The sequence below is a fragment of the Gadus morhua genome, chromosome 7 (assembly GCF_902167405.1).
Source record: "Gadus morhua chromosome 7, gadMor3.0, whole genome shotgun sequence".
NCBI lineage: Eukaryota > Metazoa > Chordata > Actinopteri > Gadiformes > Gadidae > Gadus > Gadus morhua.
This window is the reverse complement of record NC_044054.1, coordinates 17,506,544-17,525,582: the sequence shown is the minus strand read 5'-3', so window position 1 is coordinate 17,525,582 and position 19,039 is coordinate 17,506,544. Positions and strand designations below refer to the sequence as shown.

At 46.4% G+C, this 19,039-nt stretch overlaps 2 protein-coding genes and 1 long non-coding RNA gene across 3 annotated transcripts in view; all 3 read right to left on the bottom strand.

Moving 5' to 3' along the window:
• Positions 1-1,280, bottom strand: part of LOC115547846 (uncharacterized) — a 6,322-nt gene extending 5,042 nt beyond the window's left edge. Inside the window, exon 1 of the long non-coding RNA XR_003977431.1 lies at positions 1,129-1,280. This is a non-coding gene — a long non-coding RNA (uncharacterized LOC115547846). The remainder of the gene's footprint in view (positions 1-1,128) is intronic.
• A 988-nt stretch (positions 1,281-2,268) lies between these two features.
• Positions 2,269-5,891, bottom strand: sod1 (superoxide dismutase 1, soluble). The gene is made up of 5 exons (XM_030362326.1): positions 5,703-5,891; positions 4,530-4,626; positions 4,324-4,393; positions 3,190-3,307; positions 2,269-2,699 (listed from the first exon to the last, which is right to left on the bottom strand). Exons 1-5 carry the CDS (start codon positions 5,772-5,774, stop codon positions 2,592-2,594), a joined length of 465 nt encoding a protein of 154 aa, XP_030218186.1. The 5' UTR covers positions 5,775-5,891; the 3' UTR covers positions 2,269-2,591.
• Positions 5,892-6,310: 419 nt separating this feature from the next.
• On the bottom strand, positions 6,311-18,223 carry scaf4a (SR-related CTD-associated factor 4a). Its single transcript, XM_030362327.1, has 19 exons — positions 18,028-18,223; positions 16,419-16,502; positions 16,241-16,285; positions 15,959-16,120; positions 15,662-15,794; positions 15,191-15,327; positions 14,415-15,035; positions 14,234-14,322; positions 14,059-14,143; positions 13,681-13,851; positions 13,316-13,386; positions 13,033-13,217; positions 12,507-12,607; positions 11,929-12,042; positions 11,005-11,161; positions 10,705-10,814; positions 10,301-10,454; positions 10,038-10,190; positions 6,311-9,065 (listed from the first exon to the last, which is right to left on the bottom strand). The coding sequence occupies exons 1-19, from the start codon at positions 18,055-18,057 to the stop codon at positions 7,762-7,764; spliced, it is 3,906 nt and encodes a 1,301-aa protein (XP_030218187.1). The 5' UTR covers positions 18,058-18,223; the 3' UTR covers positions 6,311-7,761.
• Positions 18,224-19,039: the final 816 nt, after the last annotated feature.

The following is a 19,039-nucleotide window of genomic DNA, read 5'->3' as shown; positions in this document are numbered from 1 at the left end:
CGACGGCATCACCTGAACCTCCATTAAAGCCATCAGCTATTGTTCCAATAACAAAAAGGATAATAAGCACGTTTCAAGCGATTATCCTGCCGCCCTTAATCGAATACAAGCGTGAGATCAACCTTGAGAGGCAGATAATTACACATCAGATTAAATCAGAGGATGGCTGGCTGCCCTTCTGTGAAGCAACGCAGCTGTAGGACGGGCAAAAGACTGGCTAGCGCGTGAGGCTGATGCCTGAGCCAAACGTGGTCTACTGCACCTACCAAGGGGATAGGGTACGGGGAAGACATCCCGAGATATGTGACCACACTGGTTTTACTCAGCGCATCTGGTGCATTGAGTGGAACACCTGCCCGAAGGCCCAACCTCCAGGGTTGCATATTCACACGCTCGTGCCTAGATTAAACAAATGAGCAATTACCTCCATTCACGTGAACCCAAAATGACGTGTAGATGTAATTGTTGGGAGAACATTACAGCCCTTCTGCCTGTGAAGGTAAAATCAAGGACTCACAGCACACACAAACGGATATTATGTCTCATTGAAACAGACTTCTGCCCACTTGCATCTATTTTATCGCTATTAAACGTGAAACTCCCCTTTTGAGTCATCCTTTAGACTGATGACCTACGCCATTACTGGTAGTGCCACCACCTAGAACAAGTGACTGCATGTGAGCAATTATTACTGGTAGATGCCATCGGTTCTAACGTCAACACACACACACGCACACTCACGCACACTCACGACATACGGCACTGTATGACACAAAAGCATTGGGAGTCTCAACCTGGCCTGTGAGACTGGTTCTCCAGCTTATTTGGGAGTAGCCCAAAGTAATGTTGCACTGGTGGACAGCCCACCCACAATGACTTCTACTACCAAAAAACATACATTTTAACAATAGCTCAACTTTAAATAAGTTATTTCATTAATGTAGTGCCCCAAGTCTCATCCCTGACCAGATGAAAAATGCAGTGCTTTAACAGCTTCTCTTCAGCTGTTGAATTAAATTGATATTTTCCATTGCAGGCTCCTTAGCTCTATTGTGTCTTTTAGGGTTTGCTTCATCTGCCAGTACCATTGATCTCTATTATTCATCTGCTTCCACTCCGATCACTCACATGGTTTATAGCAGCCTTTACAGCCGGTCTGTCCTCACGCACGGCTGGCTGCGTTACACCAGGTCAAGGTAGGCCATGTCTTGCACTTGCTTTTTTGACAGCATGAGAAGAATGCATACGGGTCGCTCAGCAGCAGCAGGAAGACAGCCCACCTGAGGAAACACAAGATAGGCCTACATCAACCTCAACCTGTCAAGATCTGTTCTGCCAAACTCCAGAACAGATCTTATCAAATGAACACAAATCCCCTTTCCTTCCTAGCTCAGCCATTCAATAACGTAACTGCAGTACTGCAGTTCTTAAAATGCTGGAAATGAAATCTGATGGAATTGTCAAATGCAGCTCGTGTGTGGCTTGCCTGGGGATGATTCCCTGAGGGGCTGTCTCATACTGACAGAGCCCCCACGGCTCCAAGTCTTTTCACACAGGGGCTTCCGCCATTCCAGTGAAGGGTGCTTGAGGAGTCGCATGTAATTTCAGAAGACATACACCGGCCATCTGTGGACATGGGTTTGTTTAAGAGCATGCGTCTATTGGCAGATGCAGGCCACAGATGTCTTGTCTAATATCATGGATGTAATGAATAGCACATGTATGGGATTATATTTGAATCGAGGTTTTCTCATCAAAACATCCGTTTATTATAGACTAGAAATTTAGCTTTTCAATTTCGGCCCATTATTATTCTCTGAACAACCTTGTCCGTTAATGTCTTAGGCCTACTCGATCAATGAAGCGTTTGCTTCTCCTTTAAAAAAAAGTGGTAAAAGCTGTACTACAAATAATTACCTTGAATAGTGTCAGGGAGACCATTAGCCATCGTGTTTTGCTTTACTTTTATATATTTCCGATTTTAACAGTGACATCGCCCTCTAGCGGATATAAAATGTAATGCCATTTCCGACGTGACCTTTGCTAACTGAATCAACCATACGAAGAACCAACACATGAACTTTGAACAGTGTATTCAGCTGATAAAGCTTGAAACACATTTACATCATCGAACCATTAGAAAAATATTCCCACATTGAATTTGACTAACCAATACATGGTCCTAAGATTTTGGAACCAAATCTAACAGTCATAAATTAATTAGATATTCCTGTCGTCATGTAACACAATATTTTCAGGAGAACAAACTCAATTCAGTCAAAGTACATTTATTAAGCAACTGCAAACAGAGTGAACAACATTGCTCAACGCATTACCCATTTTATTTTTGCAACAAACCTGATGGTCAAACACGCATGCCAACTGCCATTCATACAACAGTCCCGTGTAAGGCAGTACCCATCCAGACAGTTAAGTGCTTCTTTTTTAGGCGGCTCAATAAAGACCATAGAGGGGTTTTAACAACAATAAGTCACACCAGGTTGCCATGTTGGTCTTTCTAAGCGGCTAGTACAGGGGAAGGGCCTGAGGTTTTTTTCCGTGCCGTCCACGTCAGGGGACGGAAGCATCGTTCAGGCGCAGATTCCGATCACTCCACAGGCCAGACGACTACCGGCGTTGCCGGTTTTCAGGCTCTCCTCGTTGCCACCTTTGCCAAGATCGTCAGCCTTCTCGTGAATCTATGAAAAATATATATATTTACGCTTTCAATTCCAACATTGCATTAACGATGAAGTACCGTGAAGTGTTGTATTTCTAAAGTAAATGCCATTAGCAAACCTTACCCGTACCATTTTCATTGAAGTAAAAAGTTGCGTTCAAATAATGCATTCCTAAGCAGCATAAATATATCAAGGCGGCACTGCCCGTTGTCCTCATAGTCTGGGTGGGGCCAAAAAGGCAGCCAATGGCTCGGGCCCATGCAGGATCAGGCTTGTTTATTTGGGCCATTGCAACCGTTATGCTGTTTGGCCAAGTGAATATTGTCGGCAGCTTGCTACCTGTGTCGTGTGGTTCAAGGCACCACCGGAGGTGAGCTTGCGAGATTTAAGCTGGTTTTTTGAGGCTTATTCAATACCGCACCAAAGTAACCAATGCATTACAATGTTTAATACACAAACACCGCACTAACGGCCACCGAAGTGATTAGACCTAAGACTTCTTCCTTACCACCATGGTTCTGCCGACAATGGAAAATGGGCCATTAAGGCTGAGCATCTTATCGGTGATGTCGATCTTGGCGACTTTATCAGCTCCGGCGGTCACGTTTCCCAGGTCTCCAACATGCCTGCAACAAGGGGTTTAGGCCATGAAAACAAGTACGGAGGGTTGCCATTGCATCATGGTCCCCCGGGATAAGAGAGCAAAGTCAGCGTTGAGGGAGTGAAATCTGCATAGCACTTGGAAAGGATACCGACTAGAGTTGTGTCAAGACAGTACAGGAGTGTCACTCTTTGAGGGGCATACGTGGTACACTATTTCGGACGTCAACATTTTGTAGTGCCTAATACCTTTTGTGCCCACACCGTAGTGTACACTAAATGAAGCACTGCGAGCCATGACGCATAGCATCAGCATTGTAATCAGTTTCATCCGATACATACATGGTTCCCCTATTCCCTGCATTAATTATACCGTAAATAGCAAAATATATATTCTAGTGTTATTTACTATATAGGGATTAAGGAACAAGGGGTTGAAAATGCAGATGACCGTGATAGTGTTCTAGGGATGCATAGTACGGTTTCAAAATGGCCCAGGAACAGAGCAAAGGACATGCAAACACATTCTGCTGGCGCAGCAGCATCTTGAAGGGTTCAAAATGGATACCCGCCAATAGTGGATAGATTGGACCATTTTGCAGGTAAAGAAAAAAAAAGCAGGTTCACAGATTACAACTGCTTGGCTGATAAAGTTGTTCAAACAAAGAGGGAAAAAAAATGTAACCTGCAGTGCTCACAGTAATGCAAGACATTTTGGATAAAAGAGTCCACACAACGGCAAGATTTTAAGTTCAAATAATAGTTTAGCCAAATAACAGACAAGCAACTCGTATCCCAGTTGCAAAGAAGTGCTGGTCTGCATGTAAAAATCCAGTATTCAGACCGGTTTAACCGGTCGGGACAAGAGTAAAGCGGAATAAGAATTGGTTGGGTTATGATTCCCACTGGGGCTTACAATAGAGAATACATGCACCAACGGTATTGCAAGACATTTTGGAAAAAAATCCCAAATGTCTGCAAAGTAAATAAGCTTTGAAAAGGAATAATTTCCCCTTGTTGGGTTAATATTGACTCGGCTCACCTGTCTACATCGTTAGGCCCAGCATGGTCCTTTTTGTGGGGGTTGAAGTGAGGACCTGCACTGATGCACCCTAGGGAGGAGTACATACTTTTAAAAACAGCAAGATGTATCCACGTGGTGTGCATGTTGCAAACAGCTTAGCTTTTACTTAAAATAAAGCTGCTTTGGTTGAAAATAGAGAAAGCAGTTCCGGATCATCTCCTCACCATTAGTGTTGTCTCCAAACACATGGACGTGGAAGCCATGCTCTCCTGCAGCGAGCCCTGCGATCTGTCCTGAGAGCTTCACGGGGGCGCCGTCACCCTGGAGGACGAGGACAACAGAGCACAGTAGCGTCAGGGAGAGGGGCATGCAAGCACGGTGCGTCAGAACCATGTGACAAACAAGAGAGCGTCAGTTAATACTCAAAAAGGAACTGAAAAACAAGAACAGATATGTAATGCCAGCATGGTAGTGTATAGTGAATAAAAGCAACACAAATACCAGGATTTGACCCACAGGATTTAGAATCCAAGACTGAAAACACATTTTAAGGACAGCAGTGAAGGATGTTGATGTTTGCATGTTACTTATTCTAAATGCATCCAATAACACAAATATCGAACTGCAGAGACGCAGGCAATATAGAATAATTTGCACCATCAGTGTGTGTTCGCCCCAGTCAACTAAAACAGGAACAAAGTATTCTGATGCCAAGTGGTGAGCCCCCTTCAATGTGTTCGTCCAAGATTATTGGTTCAAGAGGGGCGGGAGTCGGACAAGTGTCGCACGCCAGCCAATGACTCAGCAAAATCGGACGACAGTCGAACAGGGCTGGCATCATTCAACATTTTAAACGTATTGCAATTGAAAAAGCTACACACCCTATGTACACGGTTTGGTTGAGGTTAACGTTTAGATCTAGTAAGTATAAAGCGTAGAATAAAAGCAGCTTAGAATGCGGGAAACTTCGCGGGAAACACTGCAAGAACAAAAGCACCTTCTGGGCGACAATGTCACGTTAATATTTGACAAAATAAGAGTAGCTCGAGTACAGCCGTCATTGGTGGTCAAAGGTTGTGGTTGTAACCGAGTGCTTCTAGCGGGTCCAGTGTCCTCGACATGGCGAGGTTTTGTAACCGAGTGATTGTTTTTGCGAGGTTGCTATCTTTTTGACGTAGGTGCATATAGATATACATGCGCAAAGGTATATGCAATTTTGCATAAATAAACTACACGCATTGGATTTGGGCTAATTTCGTAGATGTTTAATGTGAAACAAGCTACGTTTTAGCTTGAATGACCGAAGTTCACCAATGCCGTGAAACGCATGTGGACGAACGACCACCTACGCATAACAACGATCTTTACATCGTGATTTATATCCATACATACATTACCTCTTGTTCAAAGAAAACAGTTCCGGTAACGTCCCCGGTTCCCTTCAACACACAGACAGCCTTCAGCACCATTTTTAAAGAAATGTCACTGTATTCACCGTTCGTTCCACAGAGTTGGGGAAGTGTCTTGCTAGCGAGGGGATTATGGCCGGGTGGGTCATCTCAAAATTGTTGGAGTCGTCCAATCGTTGATGAGTAGCGTCACGAATAAAACGGGATTTCATTGGTCAGAGATTGAATAACTTAAAGCTGCGCGCGCACATGCAAGAGCACACCCAAACACAAATATACACACACGCACATAGACAGGGATAAGTCTAAAAAACGACCGTTATATCGATAAAAACCGAGGAACTTCTTTGATTATTAGCATGGATTTCCTTATTCAAAGTCAATATTTTTTAGTACAGGGAAACAATAAATAACTTATTCAGTCTGTAATAATTAATTGTGATAGCCAGACTCATGTCCAATTACAAGATTTGCCTGGCTCTATCTGGGTAAAGGTTAAAAAAAAAGGAGGCTGACTACAGATCACACCAAAAGGAAATATGAAAAATAACTTGGTAGAAAAATAGTTTATTAAAAACAATTTCATCTAGCTGAAATACTGTAGATTTCATGTCTATGTTTTATTGTTAATTTCCAATCATAGAAACATCTCAACTTTCAAAATCAGAAACCGATTAAAAACATGAAAGCAAAGGGCCGGTGTATGTTTTTGTATTTGCGACTTTCAAACATAGTTTGTGAGATCAAAGCATATACACAGCAGTTTTCCAACTTATTCGGTTTAAAAAAAAGTGTTAAAGGCATGGGGAATACCTTAAGTATTAGCAAATTCTTGCCAATTACAGTACATATGTTCATCTGACATTTTTTTGGAACTACCCAACTCGGTAGTGGACTGTCTATCTGATAATATTATGGATGAGTTATTCTTCAAGATGCAGTAGATATAAATGTCTATGCATATCCTTGGAGTGAGAGCCAAGAAATGTGATTCACTCCTAAACTCAACATTGTCTTTCTAACCCTGAATTTTCACTACAAGTGGAAATATTCTTGATGCTGGAACACTTTAGCAGCTGCACTTCACAGGACAGTTACGAACTACAATTTCATCCACACTGTGACAGGAAATGTAATTGAAATGGAACATTGCACTGTGTAGTGTCAGGTATGACCATTCAAAAAGGATGAACAAGTGCACACAATGATGCGTTTGTAATGTGACAGCAGAGAACATGACATGTGGGATGCCAAACATTTATAAAACAATTCATAAAAAAATAACAAATACAAAGATGATCGTTTTTTTCTTTACTTCATTTGAACCTAATATTAAAACGTGAAGGGTTTTGTTCATTTCCAATGCCACACTATTTGCTTGTAATTTGTGTTTACAATACAGCAGTGTGAGTGGTTACCAGAATACAACAAGAATAAGATGAAAATGGGATACAGTGAATGCAAGACACACTTGAAAAAACAAAAACAAACATGTGTTGTGTAACTCAATGTCCACATTAAACATATCAGATAGCCTGAAATCGCTGACATTTCAGAAACCTCAAATAGTGGGGGAACTGACATGCATGCATTCCACGAGTTGCTTCATACTCCGAATGAAATAGGAAGTGCACTCCGACCCACTTCGGGTCAGAATGTACTAATTTGGAGTCACTTTAGATCAAGGCGTCTGCTAAATGTAAATGTGTCCCTATTTCTGACAGCTTATTTCTAAATCGGTCGCTTTTCAATCTAATTGACATCACCACCACTTGGTTCAAAAATGAAGACCATGAAATTCAACAAAGGGTAATGCAGCATGTAAACCAGTTTTGCCTACAAATCAATACTACTTCTGTCGTTCTCCTCTGCCTAAAACATTTAAACGACCACCATACCAATCTCTCCAGGCCTCTCCATTTGATGTCTATTGAATATTTTGTCAGGGCTTGGGAGTCAGAATTGTCAAATATTGTCTGTCTTTAACCATTAGATCTTAGCAGGGAAAATGGCTTGGAAGTAGGTCCGCATGTGATTCCTCTGTGGCCTATGTGCTGTCACTTTGAGAAGGCTCTGAAGGGGCTGGAACTCGAGCGTCACAAGGTTCTGATTGTGTCTTTTGCTCAGAGGGTTCACTAACCAACTGCTCGCTGGGTTTCCCGGGGAGTTCCACAGCCACAGCAGCAGCCACAGCAGCAGCAGCAGGTTCTGCGCTCTCAGAGTTACGGAGGACGGCCATGTTTTCCAGTTCAGCCAGCCGATCGTCGTTGTCCCAGCGTGAACTTCTTTCTCTTTTTTCGGACCGCCGCGGCCTGTCCTTGTCTTTGTTCTCCGATCCTCTCCTCTCTCCCCTCCCCCTTTCTCCTCCTTCGCCCCGCCCGCGTTCCCGCTCTCCGTCCTCGCCCCGCCCACGGTCCCGGTCCGCCTCCGGGCTGCCCCGCCTCTCTCTCCGGTCATGACGCTCCCGGTCCCGGTCCCGATCCCGTTCCCTCTCGGGATCCCTGGGCCTCTCGGGATCCCTGGGCCTCTCGGGATCCCTGGGCCTCTCGGGATCTCTGGGCCGATCCGGATCCCTGGGCCGATCCGGATCCCTGACCCTCTCCGGATCCCTAGGCCTTTCTGGATCTCTGGGCCTCTCTGGATCCCTGACCCTCTCCGGATCCCTGACCCTCTCCGGATCCCGGGGCCTCTCTCGATCCCTGTTACGATCCCTGTCCCTGTCCCTATCTCGCTCTCCGTCCCGTTCCCTCTCCCGGTCCCTATCCCAGCCTCCTCCCCTGGCGTTGCCCCCTTCTTCCTGCCAGCCGCCGAGACGCTCCCTCCCGTCGCCCGCCCTCTCCCCTTCGGGCCCCCGGCCGCCGTCGAACGGACGCCTCCCCGCTCCGAAGCCCCGCTCCCTCTCCCGCTCCCACTCAGCCTCCGGCTCCCTGAACCCGGGCCGGCCGCCCCTGAAGGGCCCGTCGTCCGGCTCCTCTGCCCCGGGCGGGAGCCCCGCCGGTCGGACAAACGGGGGCGGAGGAGGGAGCCCCGGCGGGGGAGGGGGGCCGTGGGGGGGGCCGTGCGGGGGGAAGGGTCCCCTCATGATGTGGGGCGGCATCATCCCGAAGCCTCCCGGGAGGGGCGGGGGCAGGTCGTGGCGCATCATGGGCATGTGGGGCCCCCGGGGCAGCATCTGGGGCAGCATGGGGGGCATGTTGGGATGGAGGGGTCTCGGGCCGTGGGGGGGAGGGAACCGCTGCATGTGGGGCGGGGGGAGACCCGGGGGGCGTTGGAGGGGTATGATGCCGGGCCGGGCCCCCAGCAGCCCCCCGATAGGGGGGAGGGTTCCCGGTGGTCCGCTCCCCTGGGGACCTGGAAGGAGACGCCACGGAGAAGAAGCTTTAGTCGGCACATCGGGACTCGTTAGGCTCCTCAGAAAACAGAGCCAGCGACTTGTAGTTCATCACTTTGTTACTGGGGCAACGGACTACCTTTATGTTCTTAACAGGACATTTATCCCTCTCTCTCTCTCTCCTTTAGAATGCTGGTTTAAGGTCTCAGTCTGAGAACCAGAGATTATCTGCTTCTAAAGGTGTCTTTCTGCAGCAATAAAAATAATATTGCAAATATATAAATAAGGCTACATTTGGACTCAGCAAATGCCTATGCATATCATTTGGTAACAAGAGTAACCAAATGAATGTAATCTAATTGAGGAGTGAACATAGTCATAACGGCGATTACATTAGGGATGAGAATTGTACCGAGCCCCTTGAGGGTCAGGCAATACGTTTTATAGAACTGATTTTATAGAATAATTTGCACCATCAGTGTGTGTTTGCCCCAGTCAACTAAAACAGGAACAAAGTAATCTGATGCCAAGTGGTGAGCCCCCTTCAATGTGTTCGTCCAAGATTATTGGTTCAAGAGGGGCGGGAGTCGGACAAGTGTCGCACCCCAACCAATGACTCAGCAAAATCGGACGACAGTCGAACAGGGCTGGCACGAATTGTAGGCTAGGCCTGACATCCTTCAACATTATAAACGTATTGCATTGAAAAAGGTACACACCTCTCTCTCCCTCTCCCTCTCCCCCTCTCCCCCCCTCTCCGAAAGCTTTATTCTTTTGCTTTATTTATACATTTATTATGGATACAAACATAGACTTAAACTTCATGAACCACATCATGAACCAATAATTGCACAGCCTGATGAAGACAGCATGGCAGCATGGTTGAACCAGCCACACCTCTGAGACTACGCAGAGAGCAGTGCCTCGTTCAAATGAACACTGTTCCCCCGCACCCCTAGTCATCTGAAACAGTACACCTAGCTTAGACTGACCCATGGGTCCCATCTGGTTGTTATACGGGTGCGGCCCCTCCGGCCTCTCGTCACCGTTCCTATTGGCCAGTCCAGCTGGGTCCATGGAGAGGTCCTCGACCCCTTGCCCAGGGGGAGGCGGTCCTAGAGGCATCCCACCTGCATGGGGGTAACCTGGCGGGGGCAAACGCTAAGGTGAGGGAGGACCGCTCCACAGTGCGATGGAACACAAACAGAAGGGCTGCAGACAGGGGCTGCAGGCTCCTAGTGCTGACTACCACTACCTGTGGGCATCTGCATGCGGTTGAACCCGGGTCTGATGAAGGGCGGCGGGGGGACGCCGGGTGGGAAGGAGGGCGGCGGCATGCCCATGGGCCCAGGATAGCCCGGCGGCTGCAAGGAACCGGGGCCCACCATCGCCAGCTGCCCCGGGGGACCCTGGGAAGGGGGACAGCCATCATAGTCAATACGTGTAAGTCCCAGTGCGTCCATTCGACGAAAGCACCGGTCACCGGTGCTTTCGTCGCATGGATGCACTGTGTAATCATCTGGGTCACCACCAGGAGTGGCTATCTGTTTTGACCTTCTAGTGTTATGGTCAGTAAGAGCTCAGCCTTGGAGGAGGCATCACAAAAGGTAAGAAGCGGCTTCAGGACGGGTACAAGCGATGGCTCACGGGCTACCAGACCTGGGGCGGGTGAGCCGGTGGAGCCGATGCGTCCTGGTTCTGAGCAGGCTCAGAGCGCCCGTTGTGAGGGAGCTCTCCCTGCGGCTCCAGGCTCGTCGCTCCTTTCCACTCTAACAGGACGAATGGAATAAAACCAATTATTATAGATAGGCTAAAAACATTATTGCCGTTTATTTATTTTTAATGAACGGCAAGTCACAAGATGCAACCAATAAACCCCATTACTGTGATAAAATCAATAGGAAACATGGGGGGTACGGCTACTTGGGCTCATGGCTGAAGGGGCTCTTCGCTGCTCACCTGGGGATAGTGTGTCGACGTCCAGCACGCCCCCTTCCTGGATGTCCTCGAGCTGGTCCTCCCTGATCTTGGCCCAGGGTATGTAGGTGACCCCCAGCTCCACATCCCAGAGGGGCTTCAGGTCCGGCTTGATGCCTTTGTTCAAAGCCCACGCGATCTGGTGATTAACCAGATGGTGATTAACGTTCACATCAACCACATGTGGTGACAAATAGGTGAAGCCATTCTACGACAGGGAAATACCCGTTGACATACAATACAACTTTATTAATCCCACTAGGGGCAATTAGTTTGAGCAGCTTGTATACAGACACAGTAACAATCAAACAACAAATACACATACACAACCTCTCTCATTCAATCTAACAAGAAATAGACACATCTCCTTATGAAGCATTAGTTTTCTTGTAATGATTACTTTCTCTTTCCTATGAAGTAAAGCAGTAAATTCCTGTATCCAAGCCTATATATCCTGTTTTATTCGGTTATTATAATGCCCTCACAAAAACAGTTCAACCGAGATAATTCTAGTTGCCTCGTTCTCTCGGAAACAACGATTCAACCGGTCGACCTTTAGGGTCCCGCCGTGTTCTGCATTATAAAATAAAATCCTTATAATGAATTAATTAATCAATTAAATCTTTTTTGTAACTAAATCAAATATTATCGTTATATCAATTGGTAAAAAGTACTTGTGGCTTCATTTAGGAAAATATACGATTGCTTTAACCTGTTTCAGATGAATATAGGAGTACCTTTCCATTTTCCTTTCTAGGCTGATCGTTAGACACAGCAAGATACTTTTACAATTTAACTCGCGCCTCTGGTATCTAACAAACGCTTACGGACATTTTAGCGACTACATCGATCAGATGGACTGATCTACGAGTGAGGCAGAGTGCTGCAGGAAGGGTCCTCCCGTACCTTAATGGCCTTCTGGTTGACCTTGTGGTTGCCTCTTCCAAGTTTCTGCAGGGCCCTGTAGGCGTCCTGTCGCTCCACCATGACGATGTAGGCACAGCCACGGGGCGGGATCATCTGGACCGGCCCGCAAAGCACAAGACATTAGACATCTGGCGTGCTTTGAATACATTGCACATAACTCATCAGTGGGAGATAAACAAGAGCCACCTGAGAAAAGCTGTCTACCTGAACAATTCATACTATTTGAATTCCTGTCCAGTTCTTTCTGCTCTGACCCCCTATTTCCCATTAGGAATTAAAGGTGCTTCTGTACACAAGGTTTAAATGTTTGTATTGGACAGTCCCTGCCTCCGACAGTTTAAATATATGACTGCTTCCGACTCATTTCCGACCAGTCGGGGCATCTCTTCCGTGATTGGCTCGGGGGGAATCCGTCGCTCACCCTGTCAATCCCCAGGTGTGTATTTTGTTCAGTTCTAAAACCTTGCTCTCTTCTACTCTTTCCTGCTCTCCCTTGCAGAACACCTTTCCTTTATCTCAGAACACAGAGTCGGGCGCCGCGAGGTGAGCGGACGTACGTTGATGGAGTCGATGGGTCCGAACTCCTCCAGCAGACAGGCCACGTCCTGCTGTTGGGTCCTCTTGTCCAGCTGGCCCACCCACAGAGTGGTGCTGCACACTGGGAGACGAAGGAATGAAACGGCAAGCACTCAACCATTCAGTTTGAGACTCTGTTACAAGAAACCCTATCTGAAACCCATAACCGTCGCCTGATGCAGCGCAACAGTGCAGCGTTGGCCGTTATCCTCGTAGTAATTCTATAAGAACTGTGTACGCTAACCAAACAACTGCAGCTCAGTGTATTAATTAATCGTTCAACAGGAAATTAATCAATTGATACTTATTTGTGACTAATTCAAAAAAAATATTTGCTGCTTATTGCTTCATATAGAAAAATATACGATTGCTTTTCAATGTTTGAGATGAAAATAGAAATATCTGTTATTAATTTTTATTTTTTTCATTTCAGCAACGACATCCATCATTCGATCCGTCAGACTGAACTACGACGACCACAACCCCTCGTTCCACGAGGACACTCACCGCTCAGGGTGTCGGCGATGGGCGGCGGGAGGCCTTTCTGCCGCCGCTCGCGCTCCTTCTCCCGCTCCTGGCGCTCCGCCGAGCGGGAGTGGGGGGAGTGGGGACGCCGGTCCCTGGAGCGCGAGCGCCGGTGTCGGGAACGTCGCGTGCGGGAGGTGGAGCGAGAGCATCTCCTCTTGGGAGACCTGGAGAGCGAGGACAATGATGATGATGATGATGATGAAGCACTGTGGCCATTTTATTTCAACCCACTTATTTTAAAATGGGTTGCCAGATTCTTTACCTGGAGCCAGAGAGGGACCTGCGGCCGTGGCGGCTTTCCCTGAAGCCAGATCGCTCCACTTCCATGTCCTGCTGTCAAGAAAAAAACCGACCCAAGCATGGGAGTCAGGAACCCTCTTGACAATGGATTTCTCTAAGGCAGACTTTTCTATTGTGATATCCAGTGTCTGGTTACCAGACAAAGAAAATCACAAAAGGAAAGCCAGCCTTACAAACAGGGCCAATCTGAAGATTGTGCATACTGTTGAAAGCTGGAATTGTGATGCGATAGTGGGATACAGTATTCTTAATAGATCATTTCTGGTGTAAAATCTGAATGGCAGAATGTTTCAATGAGAATAGGTTGTGGTCATTTGTTTTTAATACCTGTGGCGCTGCATTATGGGATGGATATGCCCCCCCTGGAAAGCCCGGAGCCCCAGCAGAGCCAGGCATGGGATGACCAGATGCGGCCCGCCCCATAGGAGACATCATCCCTGGTAAGAGGCGCCCTGGTGGCATGCCGTATCCCAGGAGCTGCCCATTGGGAAGCTGAGCCTGGGAAAAGAAGAGGATCTGGTCCATTATTTGTTCATTACAGAAAATATCTAAAAAAATTTAGAAAATAAATAAAAGCATTTTTCTAAATCTAGAATCATGGGTTTAGAACTCAAATGGTAATGCTCAAACAAGGCGTTCCCTGTCCATCTATCCATCTATAAAGTTAAAAGCATGGTGGGTTTATAATGAGGCTGGACTGGTAACCTGCTGTGATGGATCTTGCGTGGTGCCCATCATCTGTGATGAGAAGCGTTCCATGTTCTGGTGGAAGCCTCCGGGCTGCTGGATACTTTGACCGAAGAAAACAAGATGAACTTTGTGTATTATGTTCCGTATCTTAAATTCTACCAGACTGTTGCTTAATGGCCTGGCGTCTTACCTTGAAGGCGGGGATGACAAGGCCTCTTCTTTTTTGGTTTCTTCCCCAGCATCTGGCTCGTCATCATAGTCGAAGCGGTCCAGTAGTTTCTAAGACATACAGAGTTAACAGTGAATCGTTAATACTGTTGTTTTTTTTAGCAAAAACAGGTTCACTGCTGCATATGGAAGTAAAGACTCACCCTGTCGAAGGCTGCCTTCTGCTGGGCCGTCTGGGTGGACAGAGGAGGATGCAGGGCACCCATGCCCAGACCGGGAAGGAAGTTATGGGCCTGGAGCTGAGGCTGCGGCTGGGCCTGGAGGTGGGGCTGAGGCTGGGCCTGGAGGTGGGGCTGAGGCTGGGCCTGGGCCTGGAGGTGGGGCTGAGGCTGGGCCTGGAGGTGGGGCTGAGGCTGGGCCTGGGCCTGGAGGTGGGGCTGAGGCTGGGCCTGGAGGTGGGGCTGAGGCTGGGCCTGGAGGTGGGGCTGAGGCTGGGCCTGGAGGTGGGGCTGAGGCTGGGCCTGGAGGTGGGCCTGTTGGTAGGGTTGTGGCAGGGTCGGCAGATGGGATTGTGGCTGGACCGGTAAGTGGGGCTCGGGCTGTAGGTTGGGTTGGGGTTGGGCCTGGAGTTGAGGTTGGTGGTGGGCCTGGAGGTGGGGTTGTGGATGGGCCTGGAGTTGAGGTTGGAGGTGAGCCTGGAGGTGAGCCTGGAGGTGGGTCTGAGACTGGACCTGAAGGTGGGGTTGGGGGGGTGCAGGCTGTGTGCGATTCTCCATCGGGGGCTTCAAAGGCTGCTGCTGAAAGTTCTGGAGCATCTGTTGAAGCTGATAAATAAGAAATGGAGGTCCCGTCATGTATCACAATCACTGAACAACCAAAGCAGGAATGAAAGTATCAATCCTGCAGACAACTACGACAAACAAAACACATTCAAACAAGATCCTGGGCCAAAGACTCGGGTGAACATGCATGCACAAACCTGTTGTCCCTCTGAGGACTGAAAGAGTTGGGCCACGGCGGCCAAGGCATCAGAGTTTGGCAGCTGAGGGATGGTCGCTATGGTGGAGCGTTCCACCACGGGAACCATGGGTTCTTTGATCGGAGACGGAGGAGAGCCTGCAAGGACACGCACATCGACAGCTGTGAGGAACGCAACAGCACACACGAGCGCATGGATGGTTCAGCTCATGTGTGAACGCTTTGTAGTGAAACATGGGACCAGTTGGATTCATCCAATGTTTGGAACCAATAAGTCTAACTTATTATAGTCACGTTGGTGAACGATGACCTTTTATGAATGCATTTACTTGTATGGAACCTTCCAGTGACAAAACGACTCTCACCCTGCAGTTGAATTCCCTGCATCTCCAAAATATCACAGACAAATATAAAATACTTTAAAATACATCCAGAGTATACACAGACATGAGGGCTATTCCGAACCATTTACCTGGGTCGTCCATGCTCAGAAAGCTGGAAGTCCCGCTGGCAGATCCAGTGGCCTTGGCCAGGAGAGGCTGTATGATCTCTATCTTAAACACTCCGTTCTTCTGCCACAGGTTGAGCACCCGCACCAGTTTGCTCTACACACAGGAAGCAAGGGTGCAAACATACTCTGCTTAGATCCGGCATCCTGCAAAGGTATGTGGCATTCTGCTATGCATCACCCAATACAACCCATTTCATTTCCAGAGTCGTGGAACCGATATGCCTGTGCCGTGATTACATTTAAAGATCAGAATCGTACCCTATCCTCCATTGGGCAGAGGCAGAGGTTGTCAAACGTTCCGTTGATGTTCTTGGTGAACCTGGGCCCAAACACGTCCTTGTCGGCTCCAAACTGGTGCCTGGACTGCCTCACTATGGAGTCCACCACGTAGAGGCCAGATACCTTGTACTCTGGTTTGCACTGGAGGAAGAACGAGAGAACGACGATCAGAGGTCACCGCTGATACTTTACGTGTCTGTTAGCGTATTGTTCGCTTCTGAAAGGGGTTGACCCATCTTTTTATTGGTTTGTTGTGCTCACCTTTTTGACAAACTTTTCGACAATCTGAACCACATGCTTGTACAGCTGAGGATGAGATGAACCAGAAATATTGGTGTTAATAACAAAAACAACAACTAAATCCTGTGACATTTCAGTATAGCCACAGGATGCTTGCAATGACTAGACACTGTATAGTGGATGACATGTTCCTCCATACCTTCATTGCTTTTATGGCAGACTTGGTGATGGAGACCATCTTGGCCCGAGAGATGGGTGGCTTGGCGTCCATCAGAGAAAACAACTAAAGTAGGAGAATGAGTGGGAAGAAGACAGGATTGAGGGAATGAGTTAAAGTGAGAGTCTTCACATTTAGGTCAGTGTCATGCATATTTCTAAACATCTCATGCATCTTTGTTGTGTAGGTGTTTACATTTCAAGTCGAAGGTCTAGGGAGCCAATATTAGAGATTTCAAAGTTGATTGCTTTCAAGCAGAAAAGCTCACCATAATCTCTTCACAAAACTGGGATTGCAGCTGTAAGTGTACTACTAAACGCATAGACGCGTGGACTCTTTTTGTTGAAACAAAACCACAACCAAATCTTAGGTTATTTTAGAGACTTGGAAATCACTTATAACAACAATTGTTCTACAGTTGTGTATCCAATTGTAATTCAAACCAGCTAGGAAACCCCAGTCGGGTAACGCATGCTCGCTGTTGTGAATTAGTGAGTAATTAGTCTTCAGTTCTGTAATGTGAATACTTTGGGTGTTCAGTCAATCTGCCCTGACATTGGTTGTACATCTCCATAAATATTAGAGAAGACGAAGGTACCCTTCAAATCGAGGGTTTGAAATAATAGTTACAGTGTGCAACTTTGAAGCTGGTGAGTGATTGGAGACTACATTCATACAATTCAAACTCGTATTACCATGACAGAATAACTTGTCGATAAATACAATCAATTGCCAACTTAATAAATGTATACTGCAGTTCAAAATATGTCTGTTTTGCATTCCATGCGAGATATTTATTTTGATACTTCTGTTTTACTGTTACAAGGTAGACCAATAGGTTGTCAATTAAAAACATGGCTGCAGCAAGCACATTTTCAGCAATCAATGTGAATCCACTTTCTTGCAATTGATGCCCGTGAACAAACACAACAGCATTAAAAACAACAAATACATTGCTTAATATGAAGGTGCACAGAAGTTGCGATGATCATGTATTACAGTAACGTGGGTGTGAGAGCAAGTAAGGATAAAATTAAATCTCGTGTATATCACAATCCACACAGCTGAATTACCCGAACTAGCACCTCTGAGTTGGAAACATTTCACCCCAAAAAACTCAAACACTTGGCTCAGGTATACAGTCATTAAGGAACACCAAGGAATGCCCGCTGCTCATCCACTGGCGTACATGGTCGATGAATAACACCATACATAATCTTGTGTTGTGCATTTGTGGCCAAGGATGATTGCACAAAGCATTAATTGGGAGAAGAAGCTTCATCTTATGCTAGCAACTACACTGTTGATCCGCTCTACCCACACTCGCTGGCGGCCAAAAGGCGGCTAGCTGCTTCGAGTGAACTTTGTACTAGCTACAGCCACAATGTTTACATCGCATTGAACAATCAGATCTATTCGTTCAGATGGATGATCGGTGTTTCCACTTGTGCACATCCGATTGTTGCAGATGTGCACAAGCGGTACACCAATGCAGGTAGTTAGCCAATTAAAGAGCACACCAACTCATTGTGTTCGGCCTGCTAGTGCATGCTAGAAAGCTTCATGGCATAGTCAGTGTATCATAGCATACCTCTTGGTTAAAGGCGTTAACGGCTTCCATGGCTGCCCGACGTTGCGGGTGTTAACCCGGTTCACCCAAGTCACCCGGTTATTGTGCTGTTTGTTTAGGGCAGGATTGGCTCAACATGTCCGGTTAGAATGCTTAACGTTAGCTAGCCTAGCTCCAACGCCGTGGGGACTTGCGTCGGCGCATACGGTGCAAAGCAGGATGGGATTTATAGTGGTTTCGGTGTTTGTCCGCCGGGGGGCGCTACACTCACACTATATAGCAAAGTTGTGGATTTATTTTAATGAAGGTTTCCATTTTAAGCACCAAACCCCCACAGCTGTATAGTAGAAATATTAGACTTGAAATATGTGTACTTATTTTTATTTTATTTAGTGTTGTTGAACTGACCTGATTTTTGAAGCTCAAAAGTTTAAATTAAATCCATAAAGAACTGTATGTGCTATATATACAGTGTGTTGCCTGTAGGGGGTGGTATAACTATATCAGTTGGTTGGGTTCCCATTGCAATGCTTTCTAGTTACCATGCTTAACAATATATGGGTTAACCTATTTTTAAAGCATGGGGTTAAGCGGGGATAGGCAAATGGTTAATATTAGACAGTGTCAAAAGGCAGAAATGAATTAAATTATCCTACAACTAGCCATAGCAGGTATCAGATGGCAATATTATGTGTAAGGCGTTTAGGCTATATATTTAATTTACGAAAGATTAACTTTTGAGCTCCACACAATATACCTTTATATTCTCAATCAAAACTAGTATTACTAGCTATTGATCGATATTACTATACTCTGTTATGTCAATGTGTGAATCCCGCTCTTGTGCGTTTGTTAATTCATCCTTGTTTAACAGTTGGAGGTCAATAAAAGACTATCTTGTTTACGTCAATAAAACCTAGGCCTATATTAAAATGCAATTATGGGATTTTAAATTGATCAATCCAAATAGAGCTTCAGCCTTTAAATTCATGTTCAGGGAAAATAAAGTAAAACAAAAGAAATAAATGTTCTT